The following is a 27,663-nucleotide window of genomic DNA, read 5'->3' as shown; positions in this document are numbered from 1 at the left end:
GGTAAGTAAATGATGACAGGATTTTCATTTTTGGGTGGAGTATCCCTTTAAAGATTTTAGTTTGATATCATCTGCTAAAGTACATTGGACAAAAAGTGATGCAACTGCGTTTGTAGATTGGGGAAAAGGTCTACCCACATTACCTAAAGCAGGGTTATCATGGAATAAAAAAGGTTTGAAATACCTTTTTAGTTTATTTAGGTAACAATGAAATGTTGCAGTAAAACTGGGAAGGTTTTTTGGAGAAAGTGCAAGATCGACCTGATAAATGGAAGTGGCTCCTTCCAAAATTATCTTACAGAGGAAGAACTTTAATAATAAACAGTCTATTAGCTTCTGCTTTGTGGCATCGTCTGGCTTGTGTTGATCCCCCTGCTGGTTTTTGGAAAATTGCAGTCAATTCTGGTGAACTTCTTTTGGGACGAACTGCACTGGTTCCACAAAGTGTTTCTGTTCCTCCAAGCTGAAGAAGGAGGACAAGGACTAGTTCATCTGGCAAGTAGAGGAGCAACGTTTCGTCTTCAATATATCCAAAGATGGATCCAAGCAATGGTTGAAATCTAATGATTCACTCTTTTGGTTATTAGAAGAGCCTTTAATAGGCGGAGCTGGTTTTGATGTGTCTTGTGGATATTAGTGGAGTTGATTTTACCAATGTTAAAGAGTTGTCCTCACATGTGGGTATGGTGTCTCTTTGAAAAGTCAATATGTTTGTGGATATGATGAAGCAGAGATTGACTGCTGAGGAAAGAGCTCTTCTCAGAGACCATTGGAGTGGATGAAGTACTCCCACAGGCGGGGCGTAGCAACCGGAGGACACGTCCCCCCACTTTTACAAACAGGAGATTCTGTCCCCTGCATTTTTGTTTTTGACCAAGCGCCAATATTTCTGCTCGTGTTCTCTGATTTGTTACTTAGACTTGAGTGAACTATCATTCAGCCAATCACAGCCCGAATCATCTCTTGGGCGTGTCTGCCATGAGCTTTAAATCTCTTGTTACGAATTTTCGTTCGTTAGTCACAAGTCGCTTTGCTGTTTGTGTGTGTGTGTGAGTGACACTTGACGCTTACATGGACGTGTGTTTTTCTGAGAAAATGTTGAAATATCAGTCACTAACAAATGCTTTATCAGTATGTGGCTACAGAACAAAATTGATCATTCTGATCTTTGGTAGTCTAGGACATGTGCATAGATTATGTGTAAGGGGTTTGCAAGTTGCTGGACTGAGTAAAAAGATCTCTAAGCAAACAGCCAGATACTTTTCTGTGTCGGCAATCATAGGCAGTCTGCGTGTGTGGAGGAGGCGATGTCATCTTTATCCATAGTTTATTTATTTATATATTCATGTGGTTGTGATATTGTCGATGTGTGTATTGTCTGGTGAGACATGACAGGCTCTTTGTGAATATTTGGATGCTGTGTTGTTTTAATCAGTATTGGTCATTCCAAATAAAATATTCAAATGTGTGTGTGTGTGTGTGTGTGTGTGTGTGCGCGTGTGTGTGTGTAATGGGTGGCGCCAACACTGATATTGCAAACCCCTCAGCAAATGTGCAGCTGTGCCCATGACACACACACATATATACCTCTCTATCTCTCTCTTTCTCTCACACACACACATGAATATGAAATATATATTTCATATTGACAGCATTATGTTATTTATAGTTTAAGTGTTGTGTTTATCTCTGGATATAGGCTTAATGTGTGTCATTGTTCTCTACAGGTTGATTGATTGTGGAGTCACAGATGAAGGTTGTGTTGCTCTGGCTTCAGCTTTGAGATCAAACCCCTCACACCTGAGAGAACTGAATCTGTCTGAGAATAAACTAGGAGACTCAGGAATGAAGCAGATTTCTGATCTACTGGCGAATCCTCACTGTAAACTGGAGAAACTGTGGTAAGATCATCTCTACCATAAAGACTGAGTGAATAAGGATTAACCCTCTAGGTGCCACGGTCGAGTTTACTCGACAAGATGCGTCACTGAATAAAACGGCCGATTTTGTCCAATTGGGTGTCAAATTTCATTCGACCTCTCCTCCACTGGATGGCAGACATGTCATACTTCATCCCCAACTCAAAAATCATAATTTTTCTATACAAAATGTTCAAGTTACAGTGCATTGAATCAGTGCGATCAACAGCGGAGCTAGTATGAGAGTGAGCCATTTCATCAGAGTGTCTCAGCAATCGTAGCGACAGTATTGTGGTGGAGTCTCTGTCTATTATCACTGGGTATGTTAGACGAGGTCGAAGTATTCATAGTACAGATAGGGGGCAAAGTGAAGACAGGGTGAGGAGTCGCAATAGTGTGCATACTACATACCGCGCTCGTATCATCTCACTCATGATCTGTGCCTTGCCGTCGCAAGTGATCTTTTGAACTAAACAGGTTTTGTCTATGTGATGAAGACGAGCCCACCAGCTCGTCTTCGGGGAGAAATGTGTGTCCGTTTGGATGTAAAAGGATGGCGCACTCGCAGAAGCACTTCGTGCAAGGTGGAATTTATTTTACAGTGCCAATAAGAAGACTGTCCACAGTGAAATATATCTATACAGGTGCGTACAAACAGAAAAGGGAAGATCCCTTAAAAAGTACAAAAATAACAAAATAAAGATGAAAACTCTTTTAAATAAAATGTATCTACCACACACCAAAGGGTTTCGTTTGCTTGAGGCACCACAGTTGCACTCTCGCTTCCGACTTGGTTAACAAGTCCAGACTTCAGGTTTGGCTTGGTTTAAATAGGCCAAACCCCGCCCCTTTTTGGGCCACACCAATTTCAGTAACATCTTACATTCACTACACACCAATACTGCATCTATTGGATTATCCATAATAATCCATACTAATTAATTCCCTATAAATATATACACATACATACACATACACACATAATAACACATAATTTCTTCATTTAAATACATACACGAACACCTATCCACACTATACAATGGTTTCGTCAGCTTCCGGTTTTGATGCGCCGACGTGGCACGGCCATGCCGTCATAAACGACCACCGCTCGCTCGTTCGGTTTGGATTCCCGGCCGGAAGACTGACTACGCCCACACAGACAAACAACACGAACGAAACGACACAACAGTGCAATGTAAGTGTATGAAATGACTGGGGAATGAATATGGAAAGGAGATTGGAGAAATGGGATGAATGTCCATGTGCTATCATAATCGCGTGTGCACCCGCTTCTATGATAGCGGCAATGATGAGAAGGAACAAGATGTAGATGAATGGAGTATTTAAGGGTGTATATATGTGAGCGTGCCAGTGCTGCTTCCCCAGCGGTAGCAGCTAAGGTGACTTTATCACATCACCTTCCCCCTCTCCTAGCCGCGGACTGGCCGGAAACCTGGACAGGTAGTCGGCTACTACGTTGAGTCTGCCCGGTCTGTGTCGTATCTTAAAGCGGTATGGTTGTAGGGCGAGGTACCACCGTGTGACTCTGGCATTGTGGTCCTTCATAGACTGAATCCAAGTTAGGGCCCGGTGGTCGGTTTCTAGATCAAACTCTCGACCAAGGAGATAGTAGCGCAAACTGTCCAGGGACCACTTGATGGCGAGACCTTCCTTCTCCACCGCTGAATATCTAGTTTCCCTGGGCAGTAGCTTACGGCTGAGGTAAACGACTGGTCTCTCTTCTCCAGCGCTTCCCTGGGCTAGGACCGCACCAATCCCCATTGCGGACGCGTCTACTTGCACTAAGAACCTCTGAGAAAAGTTTGGACTCTGCAGGACTGGGCTGGAGCACATCTTGTCTTTTAATGTAGTGAACGCTGTCTCACACTCATCGGTCCATGGAATAGGGTTCTTCACCAGTTTTGACAACAAGTTGGTCAGGGGGACCGCAATGGAGGCAAAGTTTGGTACAAATCTCCTGTACCAGCCCACCAGTCCGAGAAATGACCTCACTTCTTTCTTCGTCTTTGGGTTTGGGCTCCTTCGGATTGCCTCCACCTTGTCAATCTGTGGTCTCAGTTGTCCATTGCCCAGGTGATACCCAAGGTAGTTTGCCTCCTGCTTTGCCCACTCACATTTTGAAATGTTTAATGTCAATCCTGCTTCCTCTATCCTCTTTAAGGTTTTTTGGAGGTGTTGAAGATGCTCTGCCCAAGAGTTGCTATGGATTACCACATCATCCAGATATGCCGCAGACCAGTCCTCACAGCCTTGAAGGACTCGGTCCATCAGCCTCTGGAAGGTGGCTGGTGCCCCGTGCAGACCAAAAGGAAGGACTGTGAATTGATATAGTCCTAGTGGTGTTCGGAATGCAGAGTATGGTCTGGACTGAGGGTTGAGGGGTACTTGCCAGTATCCCTTACACAAGTCTAAAGTGGTGATGTACTGGGCTCTTCCAATTTTCTCCAACAGATCATCTATCCTAGGCATGGGGTATGCATCGAATTTAGATTGGGCGTTGAGCTTGCGAAAATCGATGCAGACACGTAGGGATCCATCCTTCTTGGGTATGATCACCACCGGGCTGCTCCATTCGCTTGTTGAAGGTTCTATCACTCCTAGCTCCTTCATCACCTTAATCTCTTCCTTTAAGGGTTCCACCAGCCTCTCAGGCACCCGGTAAGGACGTTGACGTGATGGTGTCGGATCGGAAAGGTGGATAGTATGTTGGGTTAGCTCCGTCCGTCCAGGCCTCTGACAGAACAAAGCAGGAAACTGGTTCAGGAGGTGCTGCAGCTCTTTTCTCCTGGAGTCTTCTAGGTGCGATAGATTCACCACAGACGGCTGCCTCTTTGCATCCTCTGATTCCTCTTCCCCCTCCACCTTCCTCACCAGAAGAGATGTTTCCGGTCCCTTACCGGGTGGCTCCTTCCACTCCTTCAACAGGTTCACATGGTAGGTCTGCCTGGTCTTGCCCTTGTCCGGATGATAAACTTCATATGTAAGTGGCCCCATCTGGCGTAGAATGCTGTAGGGTCCTTGCCATTTAGCCAGTAGCTTGCTCGTTGAAGTTGGCAACAGGAGTAATACCTTCTGCCCTGGTTGGAATTGTCTTAGCCTGGCATGTTGGTCATACCATCTTTTCTGTGCTCGCTGTTTTCCCTGTAGGTTCTCTTTGGCTTGTTCTCTGTACTGCTCCAGACGATCTCGCATCTCTAGAACATACTGTACGATCCCGCCTTTCTCCTCCATCTTGGAGGCAGGTTTCTCCTCCCAGCCTTTCTTCAGCAGGTCCAGAGGTCCTTGTACCTGCCATCCGTAGAGGAGCTCAAACGGTGAGAATCCCGTTGAGGCTTGGGGTACCTCTCTGTAGGCAAAGAGAACAAATGGTAACCACTTGTCCCAGTCTCGTCCTGTGTCTGCCACAAACTTCCGCAACATGTTCTTAAGGGTTTGGTTGAACCTCTCCACTAAACCGTCCGTCTGAGGGTGGTATGGAGTTGTTCGAATGGCTTTTATGCCCAGCTGCTTGTTCAGCTGCCCCATCAGTTGTGATGTAAAGTTTGTACCCTGGTCTGTCAGTATCTCCTCAGGTATGCCGACCCTGGAAAAGAGTTGAACCAGGGCATGGATGATCTTTGTTGTGGTGATAGAACGGAGTGGGAAGGCCTCAGGATACCTTGTGGCGTAGTCGCTGACTACCAGGATGTAGCGATGTCCAGCACTGCTCTTTTCCAATGGTCCCACAATGTCCATGGCGATCCGTCTAAAAGGTGCAGAGATGATAGGGAGGGGTTGCAGGGGTGCTCTGCCCCGCTGGGACACAGCACTCGTCTGTTGGCAGATAGGACATGTGTTGCAGTACGTTTTTACATCAGTATATAGTGTGGGCCAGTAAAAGCGTGAGCTAATACGTGCATATGTTTTCTGTTGGCCCAGGTGGCCAGCCCATGGAACAGTGTGTGCAAGGTGCAGAACAAGATGACGACAACAAGATGGTACAATCAGACGATTCACCTCATTCATTCGCACATACAACACATCATTCACGACTACATATTCTTCTTTGCACAGATTCAAATTCTTTCCACACTCAGCTTTGACAAACAGGGGTTTTAAAGTTTCATCGTTCCTTTGGAGTTGTGCTATGTTCCCTGGGACCTTCCAGCCATTAACTTCTAGACCCTCCCCCGAGGCCTCAGAGGCTGGGGTACCCAGGTACTTTGCAAGTCGCCTTTGGCGCCGTGACTTTTTAGGGCCTTTAGTCCCGCCCTGTACCAGACTACTATCGAAATCTGGCAGTGGCTGCAGACCTGACCTGGCTTGAGCTCGCGTAAGAGCAGGACATGACAAATTAACAGTGGCAAATGAATGTTCAGCGTCCTTAATGGTGGATTGCAAAAGTTCATATAACACTGGCAAGTCTCTTCCTAGAATCATATCAGCTGGTAAATTGTCCACTATGGCAACATTCAGCAAGTACATTTGATTCTGTACCTCTACCATTATCTCAGCCCGGGGATACTGCTTTACATCCCCATGCACACATTGAACAGAGGTAGTGTTCACATAATTGACATTATTTACAAAGCATGATTTCAACATTGACAGAGAACTTCCAGTATCTAAGAGTGCTTTTAGGGCATGTCCATTAGCAGTCACATCATATCCATTCTGACCCTCTTCCCCAGACACAATCTCACAGTCCCCTTCTCTAGGCACATAACAAAAGCCTGTGAGCTTCGCTTTGCGAGCGGGACACACAGCTGCCTTGTGGCCCGGCTGTTGGCAGTAAAAGCAAAGCCATTCTTTGGCCATTGACTTTGGACCTTGTCCCTGATCAGGAAGTCCAACACAGCCCCTCTCAGACCCAGTGTTATGTGAAACGCCACGTACAGTACCTTTGAGTGGTTGAGTACGAAGACTGCCGCGATGAGCATTCAGGTATTGCTGAGCCAACTTTGCTGCCGCCAATCCTGACCTCGGCTCGTGCTCTCTTACCCAGGTGCGTGCATCATAGGGTAGCACCCGAAGAAACTGCTCCAGGATGATGACCTCTCCGATCTCCTCTTTGGAGTGCTCCTCCGGTCGCACCCACCGCCTGTACAGATTCTTTAGCCGCTGGTAAGTCTCTGTCGGTGACTCTGTCGCTGGGACTGTAGATGATCGGAAGCGCTGGCGATAGGTCTCTGGAGATATATTAAACTTCTCTAGCAGTGCTTCCCTCAGTTCAGTGTAGACCTCAGCCTGCTCCTCGTCCATTGCAAGGTATGCTTCCAGTGCTCGCCCTGTCAGCAACGGGACCAGACGGTAGCTCCACTCCTCCTCGGGCCACCTCCAGGTCCTGGCCAGCCGCTCGAACCGCTGAAGATAATTCTCCAAGTCTTCCCCCTCCTGGAAGCTCGGCATTTTTGGATCAGCCCACTGCATTGGTTCTCTCTGTGCCGCGACATTCCTGGAGTCTTGGAAATAGGCTGAACTGTGTCTTGTAGAGACCTTCGGTGTTGGTAGCTCCCTTCGTTCACTCTCTGTGTCCCGTGAGGTCTCAGCTGGACGAATCGACTGCGCGATGGACTTCCGAAGACCTCGCATTTCCTGTAGATACCGCTCCTCTCTCTGCTCTTGAGAGTCGAGAAATCTGCGCATCAGGGAAACCATCCCCTCTTCAGCTGTATCGTCCGGAGTACTCAACTTAGTTGATTGTGGGCTGGACTTTGGTGAGATTCTGGGAAGACTTGCAGCTCCCTCCTCCTCCTCCTCCGTATTCTCACCAGAATTCCCGGTCTCCTCCTCGTCTGATGCCGCCTTCTCTGTGGATCGTAAACCCGCCTTGGGTTTTCTACCTCTCGGCACTTTCCCACGAGTCGACATCCCACCGCTGCCACCAAATGTGATGAAGACGAGCCCACCAGCTCGTCTTCGGGGAGAAATGTGTGTCCGTTTGGATGTAAAAGGATGGCGCACTCGCAGAAGCACTTCGTGCAAGGTGGAATTTATTTTACAGTGCCAATAAGAAGACTGTCCACAGTGAAATATATCTATACAGGTGCGTACAAACAGAAAAGGGAAGATCCCTTAAAAAGTACAAAAATAACAAAATAAAGATGAAAACTCTTTTAAATAAAATGTATCTACCACACACCAAAGGGTTTCGTTTGCTTGAGGCACCACAGTTGCACTCTCGCTTCCGACTTGGTTAACAAGTCCAGACTTCAGGTTTGGCTTGGTTTAAATAGGCCAAACCCCGCCCCTTTTTGGGCCACACCAATTTCAGTAACATCTTACATTCACTACACACCAATACTGCATCTATTGGATTATCCATAATAATCCATACTAATTAATTCCCTATAAATATATACACATACATACACATACACACATAATAACACATAATTTCTTCATTTAAATACATACACGAACACCTATCCACACTATACAATGGTTTCGTCAGCTTCCGGTTTTGATGCGCCGACGTGGCACGGCCATGCCGTCATAAACGACCACCGCTCGCTCGTTCGGTTTGGATTCCCGGCCGGAAGACTGACTACGCCCACACAGACAAACAACACGAACGAAACGACACAACAGTGCAATGTAAGTGTATGAAATGACTGGGGAATGAATATGGAAAGGAGATTGGAGAAATGGGATGAATGTCCATGTGCTATCATAATCGCGTGTGCACCCGCTTCTATGATAGCGGCAATGATGAGAAGGAACAAGATGTAGATGAATGGAGTATTTAAGGGTGTATATATGTGAGCGTGCCAGTGCTGCTTCCCCAGCGGTAGCAGCTAAGGTGACTTTATCACAGTCTACTTGTGTTTGTGTGTCATATGAATAATATATATATATATATATATATATATATATGTGTGCTGTGCCTCATACATGGAATCAGAGTGTCATAATATGCAAATTAGAGAAATATTAAGGCTGACCAAAAGTTTATGTAGGGATTACATTTCCCTCTAATTTACAGAATCAATTAATTTTTTACTTTTAAAATAAAGCCTTATGAAATTAAGATGTCAAAATCGAACGTTTTAGGAAAAAACCTCTGGCGCCTGAAGGGTTAATATGTAGATAGTGTATAGATGCAGGAGGTGGAGATTTATAGCCTTTTCTCACAGCACTGGATATAACTAAACTAATTAATTTGATGGCGGATCCAGAAAGGTTCAAAAGACAATCACCAGAGACACCTGGAGACTCACCGCTGTAACATGCAGAAGACTCTGACTGAGAGTTTGGGGAAAGAGACTGCAGCGGCCCATGCCAACACAAGGATAATATCAGAAGGACATTACATGTAGTCACGCAATGCTGACGTTGAACATTAACAATTTGAGAACAAAGGATAATTTGCACGGTTTGACATGATAAGATAAACGATCGTTAGATTTAATCAGCGCGATTTACTGCAATGCTTTTTTCCCTTAGTTGGTCTGTTTCACTCTCTCTCACACACACACAGACACACACACATACACGTGTAAATAAGTATTATTTATTTTTTTTCTTGTATATTTAAACATTTTTTTAAAACATCAATCTCATAACATTAGTCTATTTATTGTAGTTGCAATTTTGCAGTGTTTAGACTATATAATATAATTTAATTGGTAACAGCCCCATTTATTATTTTAACTGAATTTATTGATCAAATGTAAGAATTTGACATGAAAGATGATGCATACATTTAATAAGGTAAAATTAAAGCAGTGCCTTTATAAAGGTAAATAACGCCCTGGGGTAAATATAACACACTGATGAAAATATTGCTTCACATTACATTAGGCTATTTATACCCAAAAAATGTGCAGTTGTAATGATTGTGTGTGTGTGTGTGTGTGTGTGTGTGATGGCTGTGCCACTGACACACACACACATACATATACTTCTCTCTCTCTCTCTCTCTCTCTCTCACACACACACACACACACACACGCATGAGTATGAGATATATATTTCATATTGACAGCATTATGTTATTTATAGTTTAAGTGTTGTGTTTATCTCTGGATATAGGCTTAATGTGTGTCATTGTTCTCTACAGGTTGTGGGGTTGTGGAGTCACAGATGAAGGTTGTGTTGCTCTGGCTTCAGCTCTGAGATCAAACCCCTCACACCTGAGAGAACTGCATCTGTATAATAATAATCTAGGAGACTCAGGAGTGAAGCAGCTGGAGGATCTGAGGGATGATCCACATTATAAACTGGAGACACTAGAGTAAGAATAGTTCTTTACGATTTACGTCATCATATTTTCATTTAAAGTTCAAATCTCTGTTTTACTTGTTTTACTCGCTAGAAATAATAATAAAGGTTCAAGTTCAGTAACAAACTAGTGTGTGTGTGTGTGTGTTAGGGGTTGAACGACTTCAGATTTTTTGAAGTCGACTGTTATGACATCAAAGTCGAGTCGACTAGTCGCTGACGTCATTCATAAAAACACAAGAGATGAGACAGATTTGCAACATGCCACAATTTGCAATTAATTAACAGAAAGTGACGCTGACAGCTCATAATGGGGCCGTTTACACCTGGACACTATGTGTTTTTACTGATCTGATTTATCAAAACGATTCCATTTACACCTGGTCACATAAATATGTTTCGCAAAATGGATATAAATCCGATTTTCAAACAACGCGCTATATGCAGATTTAACGGTGTAAAGACTCTGGGTCGGTTCTGATCGGGGGGGGAATTTGCATATCATAATTAATAATTGATAATTAATAATTATTTATACAGATTTGGATCAGACCGGTCTTACATGTTAATTTATTAATTTTACCCATATGCATACATGTGCGTCCCCGCAATCAACCACAAATTAATTGTTATTGATTGCAAGGACCACGTTTTACAAGATAGGCAAAATCAATTAGCTCAATAAGTTATATAGCTTGTGAAAACAAATTCTGTGGCCACTAGAATCTGCCTTCCCTGCTCTATAACCAAATACCCTCTTAGGTATTTATAGTTCTGTAAAGCGTGTAGCTTTAAATTGACATTTCATTGACCCGTATTATGAGCAAGACAATCAGTCAAGGTAAGCATATTTTGTATTTAATAAAGTTACTACTTAAGCATTCACTACGTTACAATGATACAGGTATTTACAAACATTAAACACAAACTAAGATGACGCAGAGCGTTTAGACAATGGATACGCGCAAGTTAAGTGAGTTGGAGAGAGAGAGAGAGAGTGAGAGAGTGAGTTGTAAGAGAGAGAGAGAGTTACGTTCATCAAAACAGTCAGTTAACCTTTCTTGACACCCCAAAAACATCTTCTTAATGCTTCTTAGAAGCTCTAAAAGAAGGTATACTTGCAAGGCACATGTGGTCTGTGTGAGTCGTGGGCTCGTTGCTCGACCCGTTCGGGCCACGTGTCGGCTAGAGGTGCGCCGGTCCGGCGCGCGTGCGTCACGTGAAGCGCGGCCGCGGCATGTTGGCGCGGCCCGTCCCGGCTCGTTCATGGCTGCTTTGTTCCGTGGGGAGTCACGTGGCGTTCGTCGGCATTTAGCGCCAGTGTTTGAAAGGCTGAGAGTCTTTGAGGTGACGTTACCCGAGGAGATAGTTCGGCAAAGTCCACTTCCTTTCCTGGAAGACGAACTTGGTAGTCCACTTGAGGAAAAGATGAAACTTTTAGACGAACAAAAGGAAAGACCCATGGTTGGATCAGAGTCCCGTGAGGTTTACATGTTGAGCGCTGGAAAGTTCAGAAGAGAGCGAGGGCGGACCTGCGTTCTCACATTTATCACCTTGGAGAAATCCATCCCCTTCCTGTTGGCTTGAGCCAATCGGAGAGTGGATGTTGCACGCGGGAAGCTTTCTTTTGTTCCTCAGCGCGCGCTTCTCGTAAAAGGGGGTGTGTTAAATGAGGGTTTTGCAATAGCAATTTGATCTTCATTGGCAGTACAACGAATTAAAAATACACTTTACTTTACATCTCTATGCATATTCGAGTGTTTCATTCAATAAGCATTCTAGAGATATCAAGGAACATTATGTTATATCAAAGGAATATACACTTATGTTTCGAATGCATGACGAAGGTATTTTTAATTCCTATTTAAACCGTGACCAAACAAAGTTATTTCACTGTGACATGGGGAAGACATATATACATAAAAACCATTGAAAACATTTTGTTGAATGTTTTTAAACACCAAAAGTCCTTCTCTTTGTTCAAAAACATTCCACACATTCCGATGTGTGGGGGAAGTGAAAGGTTTGTGTGTGCGTTTATGTGTTTCAGAACGTCGCCTGGCCAAGATTCATTACATCTCCCCCTTTTCGTTAGGTGAAGTCCTTGTGTGACTTCATCGAACGACACCATCGCAATGGACGGATGGCAGGTGAATCATGAGGGTCAGGTGGCAGGCGGCGGCTAGGCTGAGGTAGGGGCTCAGCTTGCTGAGGTTCGACGCAGTCTCCAGCGTGGTACCCTCTTCCTGAGGGTCCCGTGGTGGCTGTGGAGGTTTGCATTTCCTTGCCTCTTGTGCAGCGTGAATGTCAAGTGTCAGGGTGTGGTTGATTACCGTAGAGGTACCCAGTGCAGAATCAGCTGCAGTCCAGGATTGGACTACCGGTGAGGCAGTTGTGCAGTGCAACAGGTGTGCAGTTGAGACACAGCGGTCACTGGGAACAAGTCCAGTTTGGCTGGACCCCTCCTATCATCGTTCATAATTCCAGTTCTGGAATCAGGGTGAAATCGTGGGTTTCGTCCTGGCTGGGACTTGACTCACGCTCGGTTGCAGCAGGGTAGCTCGGGTCTTGGAGCAAAGGCTGCTTGGTGAATTTTTAGCAAAGTCATTCTGGCAGACAGTGAACAGTTGTCTCGCTGGAGCTCACTTGTCTGGTTCAGTAGAATGCTGTGTGCGTTGCGGATTTATCACAGTTCCTTTCAATTTCTTGATGGTCTGTGAGGAGGCACTCTGTGTTGTGAGTTACCTTTTGGCTGTGGGATTTCAGTTCGTTTGGTTGCTGGACAGGCCGGTGTTTGACTGCGTACTGACAGCAGCGGCGTGGGAGTCCATTTAGCTCTGCTTGCGTGGCAGTCGACCATATGCTGTCTGATGTCGGACCCGGCGGTGAGGCGGTCGACAGTAGCTGTCCTCTGGTTGGCTGGAGGCACAGGAAGACGACCACAGCAGCATCCTGTAACAGAGACAGGGGAGAGAGAGAGAAAGGGAGGAAAGCATTCAGCGGCTGTCGGCTGGGACAGTCTGATGCCTTTGAGGATGCCGAGATGTCCTGGTGCTGCGGTGTGCAGCCCACATGGTGCGTGACTGGGCATACACTGGCATATCCCCCTTTCTGCACCGTGGCAGCACAAGCCGTGGCGAAGTGATGTCACGAGGTGCATGAAACTGAGTTGTAGGGCCGTTGAGCAGCATGTTCTTGGTGTGCTGCCTGATGCGTCCGACGGCAGGCTTGGGAGGTTGGAGGGGTAAAGAGGTGGTAGTTTCAGAGTTCATTTGGTTAGTCAAAGTCTTTAGTGAGCTGAAAGGTGCAGAGTAGCAAGTTCATTTCTCCATTTGGTGCTGAGGCTGTGCCTTCATGGCTGGCTGCGGGAGTTCTTGTGACCTCTGTGACCTGCCAGTTAGGTTCTCTTGACCTGTATGACTGGAGGGGGAGGGGTTCTTGAACTTGAGCTCAGGCATTCAGTTGTTTAAAGTCTATTAAAGGCTCAAAGCGATCTAACAGATCTTGGGCAATCAGAAGTGGGTACGTGATCGTTCGTGATCGGTACCCTGGGTGAATCAGGCTCATAGGACCAGAAGGATGAATGGGAGCTACCTGTTTTGAGCCAGAAGTTGTTTTGGCTGTAGGGTTTTCATTCAGCTCACATGTTTGGGCTTTGAGAGTGCGTTCTTGACTCTTAGCTTTAGCAGTGAGTCTTTTGAAGAGTTGGGCTGACATTAGCGTGATGTTTGAGCTAGTGTCTGACAGGCCTTCAAGGCTCAAATGATTGTCTCTGGTGGTGGTTATGTAGAGTCTTTTGGGCCACCCCCTTTTGTTTAGGGTTTCCAGAAGTTTCGGCATCTGGGCTGGTGTTGTGATCGATGAGCGGTTAGGGCCGGTGTTTTGTGGGACACCGGACTGTCATGCTCAGGTTGTGCAGCTGTCAGTTGTAGCGGCTGCTTGGTGTTGTCGCTTTGTGATGCGACAGTGAGCTCTGTGGTCTGATGCTGACGAGCAGTGTTCTGGGTGTCTGGCTTGGGTCTTGCGCTGAGACATAGGATGTCTGACTTGTCTCCTTGTGATGTCTCGTGCAGAAACGCTTTCAGCACCTTCAGGATTTCTGCCGTCTGTGACGTGGCTGCACTGTTGTTATCTGATGTGTGCTCAGACTTGTGCTTACCAGTGGCGTGTTGAGAGGGTACCGCTCTGGGCTGGTTGGGCTTGAGTCTCTTGGTGCTGGGCGGTCCATTCTGGGTCGCCGGCTGGCTTCCAGAAATGTTTCAGAGCTCTTGCTCTGGGGCGTTAGATGAGCACCATGACTGTTGTGTTGCCCTCTGCTGGCCTGGAACGGTTTAACTCTCAGTGAAGGTGTTTGTGATGTATGGGGTGCCTTCTAGGGGCAGCTCTGAGTCGTGCTCAGAGACAGGTTAATCTGAGGGTTTTTACACAGTCTTTTCGGACAAAGCCTTTGCTTAATGTGAGCTTTGCGGGCCCAGTCTCGTAGCTGAGGTAGACAGGCTACAAGCACAGGCCAGGGTGCTTATCGACTAACTCGCTGTGGGATGCAGGTTTTAAGGGAACAAAGTTCTGAAACTGGTATCCTTTTCATACCTGATGGTTTGCTTCTCGAAGTAGGCTTGCCGAAGTCGGTGGAGTTTCAAGTCGGTCTTACTTGATGTCCACGGTGGTGATAACCCTTGGACTGATTCTGGATCAGGGAGTTAAGCGATCAAAGCTTATTGCAACAGCTGGTAGTCCATTTTGACAGTCTCTGTTTGACGATCTAGGAAGCTGTGCACCTCGCGACTGGACGTAATCCATATCAAGCAGAATCTGTTTCATGCAGTCATGTTGGTTAGACAGTTTGCAAGTGAAAGTCTTGTCTGCATGTCGTGGGTAGATGCAGGGTCCTGAGTGAATCTTGGGACCTTTCTGGTTAGCTTTGTTGCATCCTTTTTGGAGCCATGCCGTGGTTTGGGGCAGTGGTTCCTTGGCAGGTTGAGGTCGGTTTAAGCAGGGGCTCTGTGGCATTCTGGCACACTTGTTGTGAGTGACTAATGCATGGCCCTAAAAGTTCAGAACTACTGCTTAATAAGTTAGTTAAGCGTTTAGCATAAAGCTAAGTGTCTCTTGTGTCCTTATCTTAGCTGTGCATGTTAGGGCTAAGTCTTGTGTGGTTCCGAGCGTATTTCCTGGAAAGGACATATCCGAGATGAAATAAATAACATAAGGTGGTCCTTATGACTAAATTATTTCTCTGGACTTAGCTGGTGGTCCACTATGGCTCGACGAAGTGAACAATAATAGGAAAAGGACCGCTTTCTTATTTAAATTCTGCTTATTATCGACCCTCAGGACTCTAGTAGTGCCCTAGTAAATTGTTGAAATTACTTGCGTTGCAGGGTCACAAACGAGTGCATTGGTTGAAACTAAGCCAAAATAACAAATAAGGGGGTCTTTGTTTCCTTTCTGGGCCCTAGGGGAATAGAACCACACTTGGACAAGAGAGGAAATGAAATTAAATCATATAGATGACCTAAGGTAATAGCTGCTTGCTATTATCATCAAGGTTGAAGGAATGAAATAATCAATGAGGCAAAATAAAATTAAAATTAAAGCAAAAGGAAATAAAGTGATCAAAACACGGGAATGATCTGAGGTCAAGAGTGTTCAGTGGCATTAGTGACTAAACTTTGGATTTGCTTTGAGCCACACTATAGTGGGTTGTAGCGGTTGGGTGTTCAAAACCACATTGTGTGTCCCTCCAAAGCTTTAGTCAACATGCCGATGAAAATTCCTACGGTTACACGCGTTATTCTGTAGTTAGTTACGCAGTTTTCATGTAGTTAAACTTAAGTTTAATTAACAAGGCATCTGCGAAGTTCGTCCTTAACGGTTAGCAAGGAGTATTCCTAACCCTGTGAAGGTAAACTTTAGCTAATAAGAATGGTAAACATGGAAAGTGAGTAATTTAAAACCCTAACTGGTGTTGAGAAAGTATTCTAGAATACTTTGCGCTGTGGAACACGAGCGGTGAGTAAGGGTTCACGTAAATGATGCTAACTGTTAACTGTGGAGGTTATTCAGCTTAGCCTATGTTGGATGGGAGCTAGGTTAGGTTAGCTTAGCCTAAGTTAGCTTGATGCTAAGCTAGGTTAGCTTAGCCGGAGTTAGCTTAGTGCTGGGTTAGTTTAGCTTAGCCCAAGTTAGCTTGATGCTAGGCTAGCCACCCAGGCTGGTTGGTTTACAAAAGTGACATTACAAGGTAACACTTCCTGTGACAAGATGTTGTCATGGGAACCAGAGCGTGTCGCTAGGCTAGGTTAGCTTAGCCACCCAGGCTGGTTTGTTTACAAAAGTGACATTACAAGGTAACACTTCCTGTGACAAGTTGTCATGGGAACCAGAGCGTGTCAGAGCAATTCAACAGTACCTGAAGAATGTCTGTATATTTTACATAAATCATGCACGTTTTAATGGGTTAAAAGGAGGCGCCTATACTTTATGATTTTCAAGAACTTTGGCTGCATTCAGTAAAACGCAAATGGGTTTGGCATTTGCTGATTTTCTCATGGAACTCTGTTCTTTACTTTACACGTCTTCTATTTGTTTACAGAGTAAGGAAATAGATTTGCTGCAAGTCAAAGCTTGTCTTGTTCTATTTGTTTACAGAGTAAGGAAATAGGTTTGCTGCTGAGTCAAAGCTCGTCTAAGCATATATAGGTACGTCTCTCTCATGCATGAGTGTTAGCTCTTCCGCGAGTAGCTTGTTTTGATCGTTTAGTGGCTTTCTGCTTGTCGATGCAGCTAAAATTTAGGTGAATTACATCAATCTAACAATAAACTTAAGGCCTTTACTTTGTAGAAAGGGGGAGCGTCTCCCAGGTCCACCTACATATAACTCTGTCCTGGGCTTCCTTCGTCAGGAACAGGTTTAGTCATACCGCGATTTGGATTTCCTTTTAACCAAAGCAGAATAGATATCGGTACAGATTACAAGCTGCTGAGGTGATACCTTTGTTACACAGACTTACGCTTTAATGCTGAAGTTCTTGATATCAGTTGGGACTCTAAGGCTGTTTTTTTTTTCAAAGTAGAGGTGTCAATTCCAGCTATTTGTTTTATCTGCATTTAGATAAGCCAGCGATCAAGATGCGTGTTGCACGTTGCGTTTTAGTTGGGTCGCGATGATCGAGTGCACGCCTGTAGGTTAACAATAGTTAAAACTCGGGTGATTTTACTACACTCTGTCGTCAGGGTAACGCACTGTATGCCCTGTTCGGAGTTGGTGTTTTCTGTAATTCTTCACTGTCACGAAACCTAATGATTAACGGTGCTGATTTAAACAACATCTAGAAACTGTCTGTTTCAAAAGAGTCGTGCATAGTCCGTCGGCCGTCGAGGCTTACATGCCTATCTCAGATTCCTTTAACTTAGTAAAATTCTAATTCTACAAACGCAGAGTCTTGCACGGTGTTCGTGCTGTGTGTCTTCTGGTTCTGCAGCTCAGAATAATTTGGGGTTTGAGGAATTTTTACTGGGGGCCTTCACGCCTCGTTGAGTGGGCATGGTGTGGGGCCAAGAGAACTAGGTGACTGACGGGTTTTTGGAGGGAAAGTTTCTTGAAACTGGCGTCCTCCTCAGTTACGGGTTCATTGTAAGTTCCACAGAAAACTCGTTCGGAGCCGGTGGTGATGGTACAGGCCCTCCGGGGTCTGTCTTGCTGGGTGTCGGTGTCGTGTTCACCGGTTGGAGACAGCAGGTGAAAGGTCACTGTCTTGTAGATTGTCAGAGATGTTGTGGAAGGCGGGCTTTTCCACCCCCCTTTTTCAGCTCTTGTGCATTGGCTGAAATGTGCAGACTGGTCAGGGGAAGCTTGTGGTGTGTGTCCTCCCCTTTCCAGTCATGCTGCAGTCTATCAGAGTGTTGCAACTCTGTGGGTCAAGTTCGTGTTCGAGATCTTGTCTCTGCTGAACGAGCTTGTGGGTGGTCGCACGGGCCTCTTGCGCAGGCCGTGGCTTTTGAGTCTCTTTCAGTTCGGTCTCTGCTCTTTGCAAGAGACTTCACTTTGTCGGAGTTTCTCGTTGAATTCTTTTTAGTTCTTTTCTCTGACTATTCTTCTTCAGTCTATGTAGAAAATTAGACAGGGCAGTTTGAAGTCTTTCACTCCCTTCGGTAGCTCGGGGTCGTTGTCATCCTCGGCGTTACAACCTTGTGCTCCAGGGCGATGCGGCTCCTTTCGCGGAGGCGTGCGTGTGCGTTGAGCTGGTGAGCGAGGTTGTGACGTGTCTGGCCCAGTCTTTGTCAATTGCTCTTGGCTCGGGGCTCTGAGTCGCTGGCGGCTTTGGGCAGGGATGGAGATGTCATGAATCTCAGCCATGTCTCCATGTTGTCCCAGGTCGTCCCAGCGGGTTGTGGGACTGTGGGACTGGAACATACTGGCTTCACTGTGGACGAGAGGAACACAACACACACAGACAGACCAATGCCAGTTCGACTACGTTTAACGAGCTATAATACAGGCTAAGCCGTGTATGAGAATTTTGGTTAACTGATGCAGACAGTTAAACCGTTTGGTGGGACAATTTGGGTAGGTCATCATGGGTCTGAATGAAGGTTTTTGACAGGGCGCTAGCTTAGGGGTCACCTGTTGGTGCTAACGACTTGGTTGTCAAACTATTCTTCAGCTTTCCTTGGTGTGTCAGAGAGGTTCTGTCTCTAGGTGAACTGAAAGGAACAGAGCACAACAGAACAGAGCAATGGCAATCTAGCAAAGTTTGAAGTAACATGCAACCATCAGAGATGGGGAGGTCTGTACTAAAATGGCAGTAGTACACCAGCAGTGTTAGAAAGGGGAAGAAGAGAAGGCCTAAGCCTGTTTGGAGCCGGTTTGTGGCTCGGAGAGGAGGAAGCCAACCACTTCAAATTACCAGGGGAATCTCTAGGTTCTGTGGCAAATAGTAAGTGGATGGGTTTTAATACCTTTTCTAGTTTGCCTGGGGTGAAATGAGGTCATTCTGGCCGGAGTCAGCATCGTGGTTGGTCCTTCTGTCGCCCCACACATGACAGCAGTGTCCCGGGCCTTTCGGTGCATCTATACAGAGGTGCGCCCTCTCAAGCAACTTGACCTTGAACACAACCGGCGGTGCCAGATTGGTGATATCGTGTTGCGGGCCGCACCATCAGAAGATACAGAAAAGTCCGAGACTCGCGCTCAGTCAGTGATGGTGGCGCAGATCAGACGAACCAGCTCGCTGGACCCCAGGCAGAGATGACTGTCAAATCATCACAGCACGAGAGAGATTTCTACTTGCAAACACAAAACAGAATGAAGAACAAGTGTACTTCAATGTGAATTAAAGCTCCTTTATCTAAATCAAATTGAGTGTTTTTTGTAGAAAAATCAAAGGCAACAGCTTTACTAAAATTATGGTATAAACAAAAAGGAAATTATGACAATGTTACTTATCAGAATAACCTAGCCTCCATTCAGGAAAGGGATAGAGTGCAGCAATGGAGAACACAGGAGGAAGCGAGCTGTAGTGGCGGGTTTTGGCTACTAAGGGTTTTGGGCCACTTCCTGCTAGTGTTTCACCAGGCTGACAGAGAGCTTGATTTAAATTGCATTCAAACTGATTTAAACACAATTCAAATTGAGCAAATGCATAGGGGTTAAGAAACCATTAGATTAGTAAGGATACAGTTGTACCGAGACCAGATCAAAATTATTAAAAATAATTTGAGGAGGAAATATAGGAATAAAGCCATAAACCATTCCCAACGGGAAATGAGAGAATTAATTCAAATTAACTTCGAAATTTGTCTGTTTCAAACCAAATTTGAATAAGTTTAGGAAATTAAAGGTTGGTGTCATATTTGATGATAATCACGATTACGGTGAGGGATCAGTGATAACCAGAATACAACCAACAGAGAGAGCCATGCAGAACAGAGTGAGGTTAGCTGATGACTTACCAAAGGGACGGCCACAAGGGGGCGCTTTCCCCTAAGTGGTCATCAGAAGCTGCTAAGACTTAATTCTGAATTTTAAATTCAAATGTCATTTGAACCAAATTCAAAACAAGTGCACACAGTCAAGGTAAAGAAAATCATGTTATTACAACGAGGCTGTAAATTGCACATGCATTGAAAGTTAGAGAAACTAGTTCAAAATTTCAGTAAGAAAATAGGAATTTTCTAACAGAGAATTTTGAGGAAAAGATGACCTAGCTGTTAGTGTCCACACGATGGCGCCACTGCGCTCACACGGGGTAAAGTCAGGACACCGGTGGAAATTTGATACTGCAAAGCACTCAAGGGCGCACCCTAGTGTCTGGCAGTAGTATTACAACCAGCCCCCTGACCCGGTGATTTATTCAGAGGGAGTGGAGCGTTACCACCCTCCCTGCTGTATAATCACAAATATTACGGAATTTTAAATCTCGACGGATTTCTTTCCGGTACGATATTTTACAAGCACGTTTGGCAGGATTTTTTTTTCTTTTCGCTGCGTTGTGCAAAAGAAAACAGGAATTACTCGTCTGTTTCAAAACTCCAAATAACATTTATCAAAACTAGTATTAATGATTGGAATGTTCTCAGTTTTGGATTTTTTTTTTTTTGCTATATTTGTTTAAAACACGTTCGCAGGTTTCTTAGCTGCATTGTGCAAAGGAAAACAGGAATTACTCGTCTGTTTTCTAAACTCCAAATAACATTTATCACAACTAGTATTAATGATAAGAATGTTTTCAGTTTGGGATTTTTTTTTGGTGCTATATTTGTTTAAAACACGTTCGCAGGTTTTCTTCGCTGCATTGTGCAAAGGAAAACAGGAATTACTCGTCTGTTTCCTGCTCCAACAGGCATATATCAAATAGCACTTATGATAATATGCTTGGCGGTTTTATACATTGAGTAGCTAAGTCAATGTTTTTTCAACCAGGAGCTTATCGTTACTCTAACGATTATAATATAAGGCCTTTTAAGAACAGTAAAAGAGCATCGTTTTACCGATCTTGTCTTCGACTCTTTCAGAAGATTATCGTTCATTCAGAGGAGTTATTATTATTAAAAATGTTGTTTGTGCGCAGAGGTTTCTCTTCCATCTGTGCCAGAACAAGTTTAATACTATGGAAACTGCAGTTTATTTTTAACAATTAACAGTGACTGAAATGTTTGAACATTTAGCAGCTTGTTAAATGTGCTTGACTGAGGCGGCTTTCGTGCCCAGATCAGTCATATCGTGAGTTCGCAAAGCGTTCACTCCGATGCGCGCGTGTAATATTAAATATTACATAAACCATATTAAATAACAATATACACATTAGCTTGAAATTGATTGCTCATAAACAAGTTTGAAATGCCCGCATTCTCCACCATTCATGTAAAGACTCTGGGTCGGTTCTGATCGGGGGGGGAATTTGCATATCATAATTAATAATTGATAATTAATAATTATTTATACAGATTTGGATCAGACCGGTCTTACATGTTAATTTATTAATTTTACCCATATGCATACATGTGCGTCCCCGCAATCAACCACAAATTAATTGTTATTGATTGCAAGGACCACGTTTTACAAGATAGGCAAAATCAATTAGCTCAATAAGTTATATAGCTTGTGAAAACAAATTCTGTGGCCACTAGAATCTGCCTTCCCTGCTCTATAACCAAATACCCTCTTAGGTATTTATAGTTCTGTAAAGCGTGTAGCTTTAAATTGACATTTCATTGACCCGTATTATGAGCAAGACAATCAGTCAAGGTAAGCATATTTTGTATTTAATAAAGTTACTACTTAAGCATTCACTACGTTACAATGATACAGGTATTTACAAACATTAAACACAAACTAAGATGACGCAGAGCGTTTAGACAATGGATACGCGCAAGTTAAGTGAGTTGGAGAGAGAGAGAGAGAGTGAGAGAGTGAGTTGTAAGAGAGAGAGAGAGTTACGTTCATCAAAACAGTCAGTTAACCTTTCTTGACACCCCAAAAACATCTTCTTAATGCTTCTTAGAAGCTCTAAAAGAAGGTATACTTGCAAGGCACATGTGGTCTGTGTGAGTCGTGGGCTCGTTGCTCGACCCGTTCGGGCCACGTGTCGGCTAGAGGTGCGCCGGTCCGGCGCGCGTGCGTCACGTGAAGCGCGGCCGCGGCATGTTGGCGCGGCCCGTCCCGGCTCGTTCATGGCTGCTTTGTTCCGTGGGGAGTCACGTGGCGTTCGTCGGCATTTAGCGCCAGTGTTTGAAAGGCTGAGAGTCTTTGAGGTGACGTTACCCGAGGAGATAGTTCGGCAAAGTCCACTTCCTTTCCTGGAAGACGAACTTGGTAGTCCACTTGAGGAAAAGATGAAACTTTTAGACGAACAAAAGGAAAGACCCATGGTTGGATCAGAGTCCCGTGAGGTTTACATGTTGAGCGCTGGAAAGTTCAGAAGAGAGCGAGGGCGGACCTGCGTTCTCACATTTATCACCTTGGAGAAATCCATCCCCTTCCTGTTGGCTTGAGCCAATCGGAGAGTGGATGTTGCACGCGGGAAGCTTTCTTTTGTTCCTCAGCGCGCGCTTCTCGTAAAAGGGGGTGTGTTAAATGAGGGTTTTGCAATAGCAATTTGATCTTCATTGGCAGTACAACGAATTAAAAATACACTTTACTTTACATCTCTATGCATATTCGAGTGTTTCATTCAATAAGCATTCTAGAGATATCAAGGAACATTATGTTATATCAAAGGAATATACACTTATGTTTCGAATGCATGACGAAGGTATTTTTAATTCCTATTTAAACCGTGACCAAACAAAGTTATTTCACTGTGACATGGGGAAGACATATATACATAAAAACCATTGAAAACATTTTGTTGAATGTTTTTAAACACCAAAAGTCCTTCTCTTTGTTCAAAAACATTCCACACATTCCGATGTGTGGGGGAAGTGAAAGGTTTGTGTGTGCGTTTATGTGTTTCAGAACGTCGCCTGGCCAAGATTCATTACAACGGAGTTCACATCACCGGTAGCAACAGTAATGAGCTTTTTTTATCATCAGCTAATTTCAAACTCAAAGACCGCACTGAGAGAGACAGTACTGGTAATATAATTTTGTTTCTTTACTTTTAACGAAGATGATTGTGTGTTAAGCGTCTGTGACTTACTTTCACTTTGATTTACGATAGTTTGCACGTTGGCTTTATGGATAGAAGCTCAGCTGCGGTGCGTGTTATAGCTTCATCATGAAAATAATAGCATAGGCGTTTTATTTCAGCATTTTTGGGAGAAGTCCAATTTACATATGCGATTTCAACAACCAGATGCATGTATGTGTCAAGTTTCGTCTTTAAAGCGTCCCAGACCTCCTCATGAAGTGGTTTGAGCATAAATCCGTGTCCAATGCGTTTCGGAGGGCATTTAGCTTACACCTGGTGTTTTCACGATCGGATAGCAATCAGATCACAGAAACAGGTGAAGTGGCCAGATGAAGCTAAACAGCCCGTTGTTTACATCATCATTTAGGATGAAAAGAAAAAAAAACTATAAATTCACATCTGCACGTTAGTGATGGATCTAAGTAATACAAAGTAATATTCCAATTGATTGCGGGTGAATTAGAAATGCATTAATATGTTTAAATAAATATATGGGGAAAAATAGGCTGTTTGAATGATTTTAAAAGAGACTGCTCTTATTTCCCGGTAAAACAGTGAGCGTGCGTCATGCTTACTTTCGTTTTCAACAATATAGTGGTGCTACGTTAGTAAAGTATTTCCATACGCTTTATGTACCAATGCTGCTTTCTTGCTGCAATGACCCTCTAGGCTCTTCATCTGTTGTCGTCTGCAACGCGGCCATATACTATCAAAATTAGCGCAATCATATAGTGTCACATGATCAACGCGACTAGTCGACGTCAAGCTAAAAGCGTCACGGCATTGCATTAAGGTCGACTAGTCGACTAATCGGCTAGTCGGTTCAACCCCTAGTGTGTGTGTGTGTGTGTGTGGAGATTGTGTCTGAGATCATCAGATAATGAGTCTTAAATTCAGCTTCAGTTTCTGTCGGTCTCTGAACTTTAAACTGTTTAATATGAGTGTAATTCTGCTCATACTGTTGTGACTGATTGTGAGAATAATATGAATGTTATTTTCCTCTTTTCCCCTTGAACTGTCTCAATAGGCATCTTTACACAGCCGAGTTAAGGCTGCTCTAAAGCGGCTCTGTGTCTGCTCAAAGTTCTGTGTAAAGACACAATGCCGCATAAAAGCAAACTGAGAATATGCCGGCCTGACCCGCCTCAGCCGCTAGTGTCAAAGATGACTCTGATATTGTTCTGATTCAGTGTAAATGAGCACCAACTTGTGCCGCTCTAAACTACGCCATTGTCATGACAACCAAACGCGCGGCGCGAGAGTAAAAAAGCGGAAGACAACACATATAGGCCGAGCTCCATATTGTTTTAGCCAAATTAAAACATGTCAGCCAACAAGAGACAATAAAGTAAATGAGTCCTGTACTCACACCGTGAAGCAAACCAGCAAAATAACAGAGTCGTCGTGTGTGTAATCGATTGGCTTTGGCTGTTAGTAATCTTCCTTTGAAGAGACTGGCAGATCAACACGCCGCCGAATAAATGCTTATTCACGTCACTGTGTTATATTATATTCCAGAAATCATCTTCTTGAGGACGATATTACACACACACACACACACACACGCGCGCGACCTGCCTGACACGCTAACAAAAGTGACGCCTGTGGTTTCTGTGCTGCTTTTTCTGTGTAAAGACGCCTTATGTGTGTGATAATCTGAGATTTGGTTATCAACTGATATTAAATCTGTAGTGAATGTAATGATGATTTCTGCTGGTTCTGGATCAGCTGTCCGTTGTGTGAAAGTGACCTTTCATGTGCTTTTGATTTTGTAAAGTGACTTTGAGCATCAGATAGAAGCTATATTATCATGTTGGAGAAGGAATTATTATAGATTATCTAGTTAGTTTTCTTATGTAAAGATGTGACAGATGTAATATCTCATACTGCATATGTGACTGTGTGTGTGTTTTATTTTAAGTTATAGATGACAGTCTGATGTTCTGCTGATCATCTGATGGTGAATAAGGATCCACTACAGAGACTCACAGTCAACAGAATCAACAGAGACTGAAGATACAGTGACTTCACTGTTAGAAATTAAGACTTCATTTAGATTTCAATCATCCTCTGACAGACCTGATGAGGCGGCTGTGAAACACCTTTTATTTCACAGCAAATTACACTTTCTCATTCATAGATTAACCTTTTTATTTGTATAAACGCACAGTATAAACTCAAAAATGTTGGAGTTTTAGAGCAACTATTGATCCTGAATGTGTGTGTTGTACCAGCAGAGGGCAGGCCCGGTTCTGGAACCAAATCACTGAGGGTGCTTCTGAAAATAGTGAGGGTGCTCAAAATAGGGCTGAGCGATACCTAGTGTCTACAACAATACTGTAATTGCTGTTATGATAAACGATATGTGATCTGCATGATCGAGTAGCCTATGTCCCTGTACGAGCTTTTGTGCTTTACATTTACATCATATGATATAGTTAATAAATGTTACACACAGAGTGCTTTTCCCCCAAATATCAGCAGTATTGCAAATGTGTGAAGTATTGAAAATGAAACTGACTACATTTTAGACATCTAGTTTCTGACGACAATGAATCAGTGCATTTAAACAGCTGATTTAAAGATTAAATGACTCACTCATTAAGACAGTCAAATGCTGGTCACTCGATCGGCCGCGGCACTTGCTGGGGTTTATCACCGGTGTTTGAATGGGTGTCATGAGGTGAGAGTGAAGGCAGGCGGTGTCATTTCGTCTTGTTGTGATGTAGAGCTTTGAGCTTTCTTGAGCCAATGTCGTATGTCCATGATTGAAAATGGACAATTGATATTTTTAGGCTACCTAAAGGCCTCTAAAAAGTCAGCTATCGAATTTCCTGAGCGGGACGCACACCCAAGCAAAGTGGGCAATTAAAGAGACAGCTTCACCTATGTATCGCGATCGCGAAAGGACAACCAATCCAGTGCATTAAACATGAAAGCCCGGTCTGGCACATGTGAATCGGGTGACGGCGTCTGTCCCCATCTGCTGAGTAAGAGCACCTAAAACAGAAAATAAAATCACAATGCAAAGAATTAGCATTTAAGTTAAACAGGAGACATTGGTACATTCGTGCCGCGAGATGTTCCTATATGAAGTATGTAATGTGAGGCAAAGCAAAGAGAACTACAAAGTAGGCCTAGGCAATTTTTGGCAGATTTTGACACAGTGATAAAACAGAAATCTATTCCAGTGTCTGCAGCACTGCGTTGGTTACTACACGAACCATCGTGTTAACAATCAGCCTAACAATTCATTCATATCTAACATTAAGCAAGCTTACCTTTACGCTTGTGCCAAGGGTCCAGAAATGAGCTGTGTCCGGTGCTGTACGTTGGTTTTTCATCGACAGGGTAATGGTGATTTAACGTTAATTTTGCATTGAAATTTCAATATCAATCATAATGATCATTCAGATCAAAGTTTATTCAGATCAGATCAAAAAACAAAGTTTATTCAATGTTGGCTTGCTGTCTGATATATTGCATCAATACTATCGAGTATCGAAACATGTCTTGTTTTTCAGTACCGAATTTCGATACCTAAGGAGCTAATCTTGTCAACGTTAGTGAAACAATAAGCATGCAGCATGATTGGCTGTGGCTGAAATGAGAGGCTATTGTGTGTGTGTGTGTGTGTGTGTGTGTGTGTGTGTGTCATTATGTTGACTGTTGAACTGGTGTTTGGATGACACATGGTCCGCTCGGACATGCTATCAATAAAAAGCTTAATTGAATTAGCCATGTCTCCTCATGTCTGACGCTCCCCAAAGTATATTACAATAATAAAGACATGTCTATGCCTATAACTGCACACATCACGCAGTGAAAACACCAGAGACAAATGCGATGTCAGCTCACAGTGCCTAGGAGGCGCTGTCTCGAAAAACGAGGGGTCTGAGGATGCGGGACTCTGGGTGGGGGACTGTAGATGCAGGTCTCTGAGTCTGCAGCTTCACACTCGCTCTGGTTGTGCAGGAACACACTACTGACTCTTTCTCTCTACGGCTCTGGTGAACGATTGAGGAGCCGACCAATCAAAAGTTCTCAGCATGCTCCTCTCATGAATATGGTTAAATACTTGCTAACTACATTATTTATTCATATATACACACACTTACTATCATTACATACAGAGAAACTAACTTACATTACATATATATAAGTAATGTAAGTTAGTTTCTCTACTTTTATTTTAACATTTGATGTATATTGTTTGTCATATGCCAATAAACTAAAAGAAAAGCAGAGACTTCAGTTTGTCACCAGCGCAGAGAAAGCCTGTAGCTTGAATAGGATCAAATCAATGTTCTTTCATTAACTTAATTGTCTGGTTATTATGAAATGATGATTGCGACATCTCTCTGAAACTGTTCAGTGATTATAACACC

At 43.9% G+C, this 27,663-nt stretch overlaps 1 protein-coding gene across 1 annotated transcript; it reads left to right on the top strand.

Moving 5' to 3' along the window:
- The first annotated feature begins 1,590 nt into the window (after positions 1 to 1,590).
- Positions 1,591 to 25,845, top strand: LOC120488630 (ribonuclease inhibitor-like). Its single transcript, XM_089118601.1, has 3 exons — positions 1,591 to 1,901; positions 9,982 to 10,155; positions 25,197 to 25,845. Exons 1-3 carry the CDS (start codon positions 1,705 to 1,707, stop codon positions 25,204 to 25,206), a joined length of 381 nt encoding a protein of 126 aa, XP_088974727.1. The 5' UTR covers positions 1,591 to 1,704; the 3' UTR covers positions 25,207 to 25,845.
- The last annotated feature ends 1,818 nt before the right edge of the window (positions 25,846 to 27,663 follow it).

The sequence above is a fragment of the Pimephales promelas genome, chromosome 2, assembly GCF_988280905.1.
Source record: "Pimephales promelas chromosome 2, fPimPro1.hap1.1, whole genome shotgun sequence".
In the NCBI taxonomy this organism is placed as follows: Eukaryota; Metazoa; Chordata; class Actinopteri; order Cypriniformes; family Leuciscidae; genus Pimephales; species Pimephales promelas.
The sequence above is the reverse complement of the archived record's forward strand: the minus strand, read 5'-3'. Positions and strand labels throughout refer to the sequence as shown.

Excerpts from the sequence above, each read along its gene's own strand:
- LOC120488630 (XM_089118601.1), top strand. The coding sequence starts at position 1,705 with ATGTGTGTCATTGTTCTCTACAGGTTGATTGATTGTGGAGTCACAGAT. Across the intron at positions 1,902-9,981 it reads TGTAAACTGGAGAAACTGTG|GTTGTGGGGTTGTGGAGTCA; the intron begins GTAAGATCATCT and ends TGTTCTCTACAG.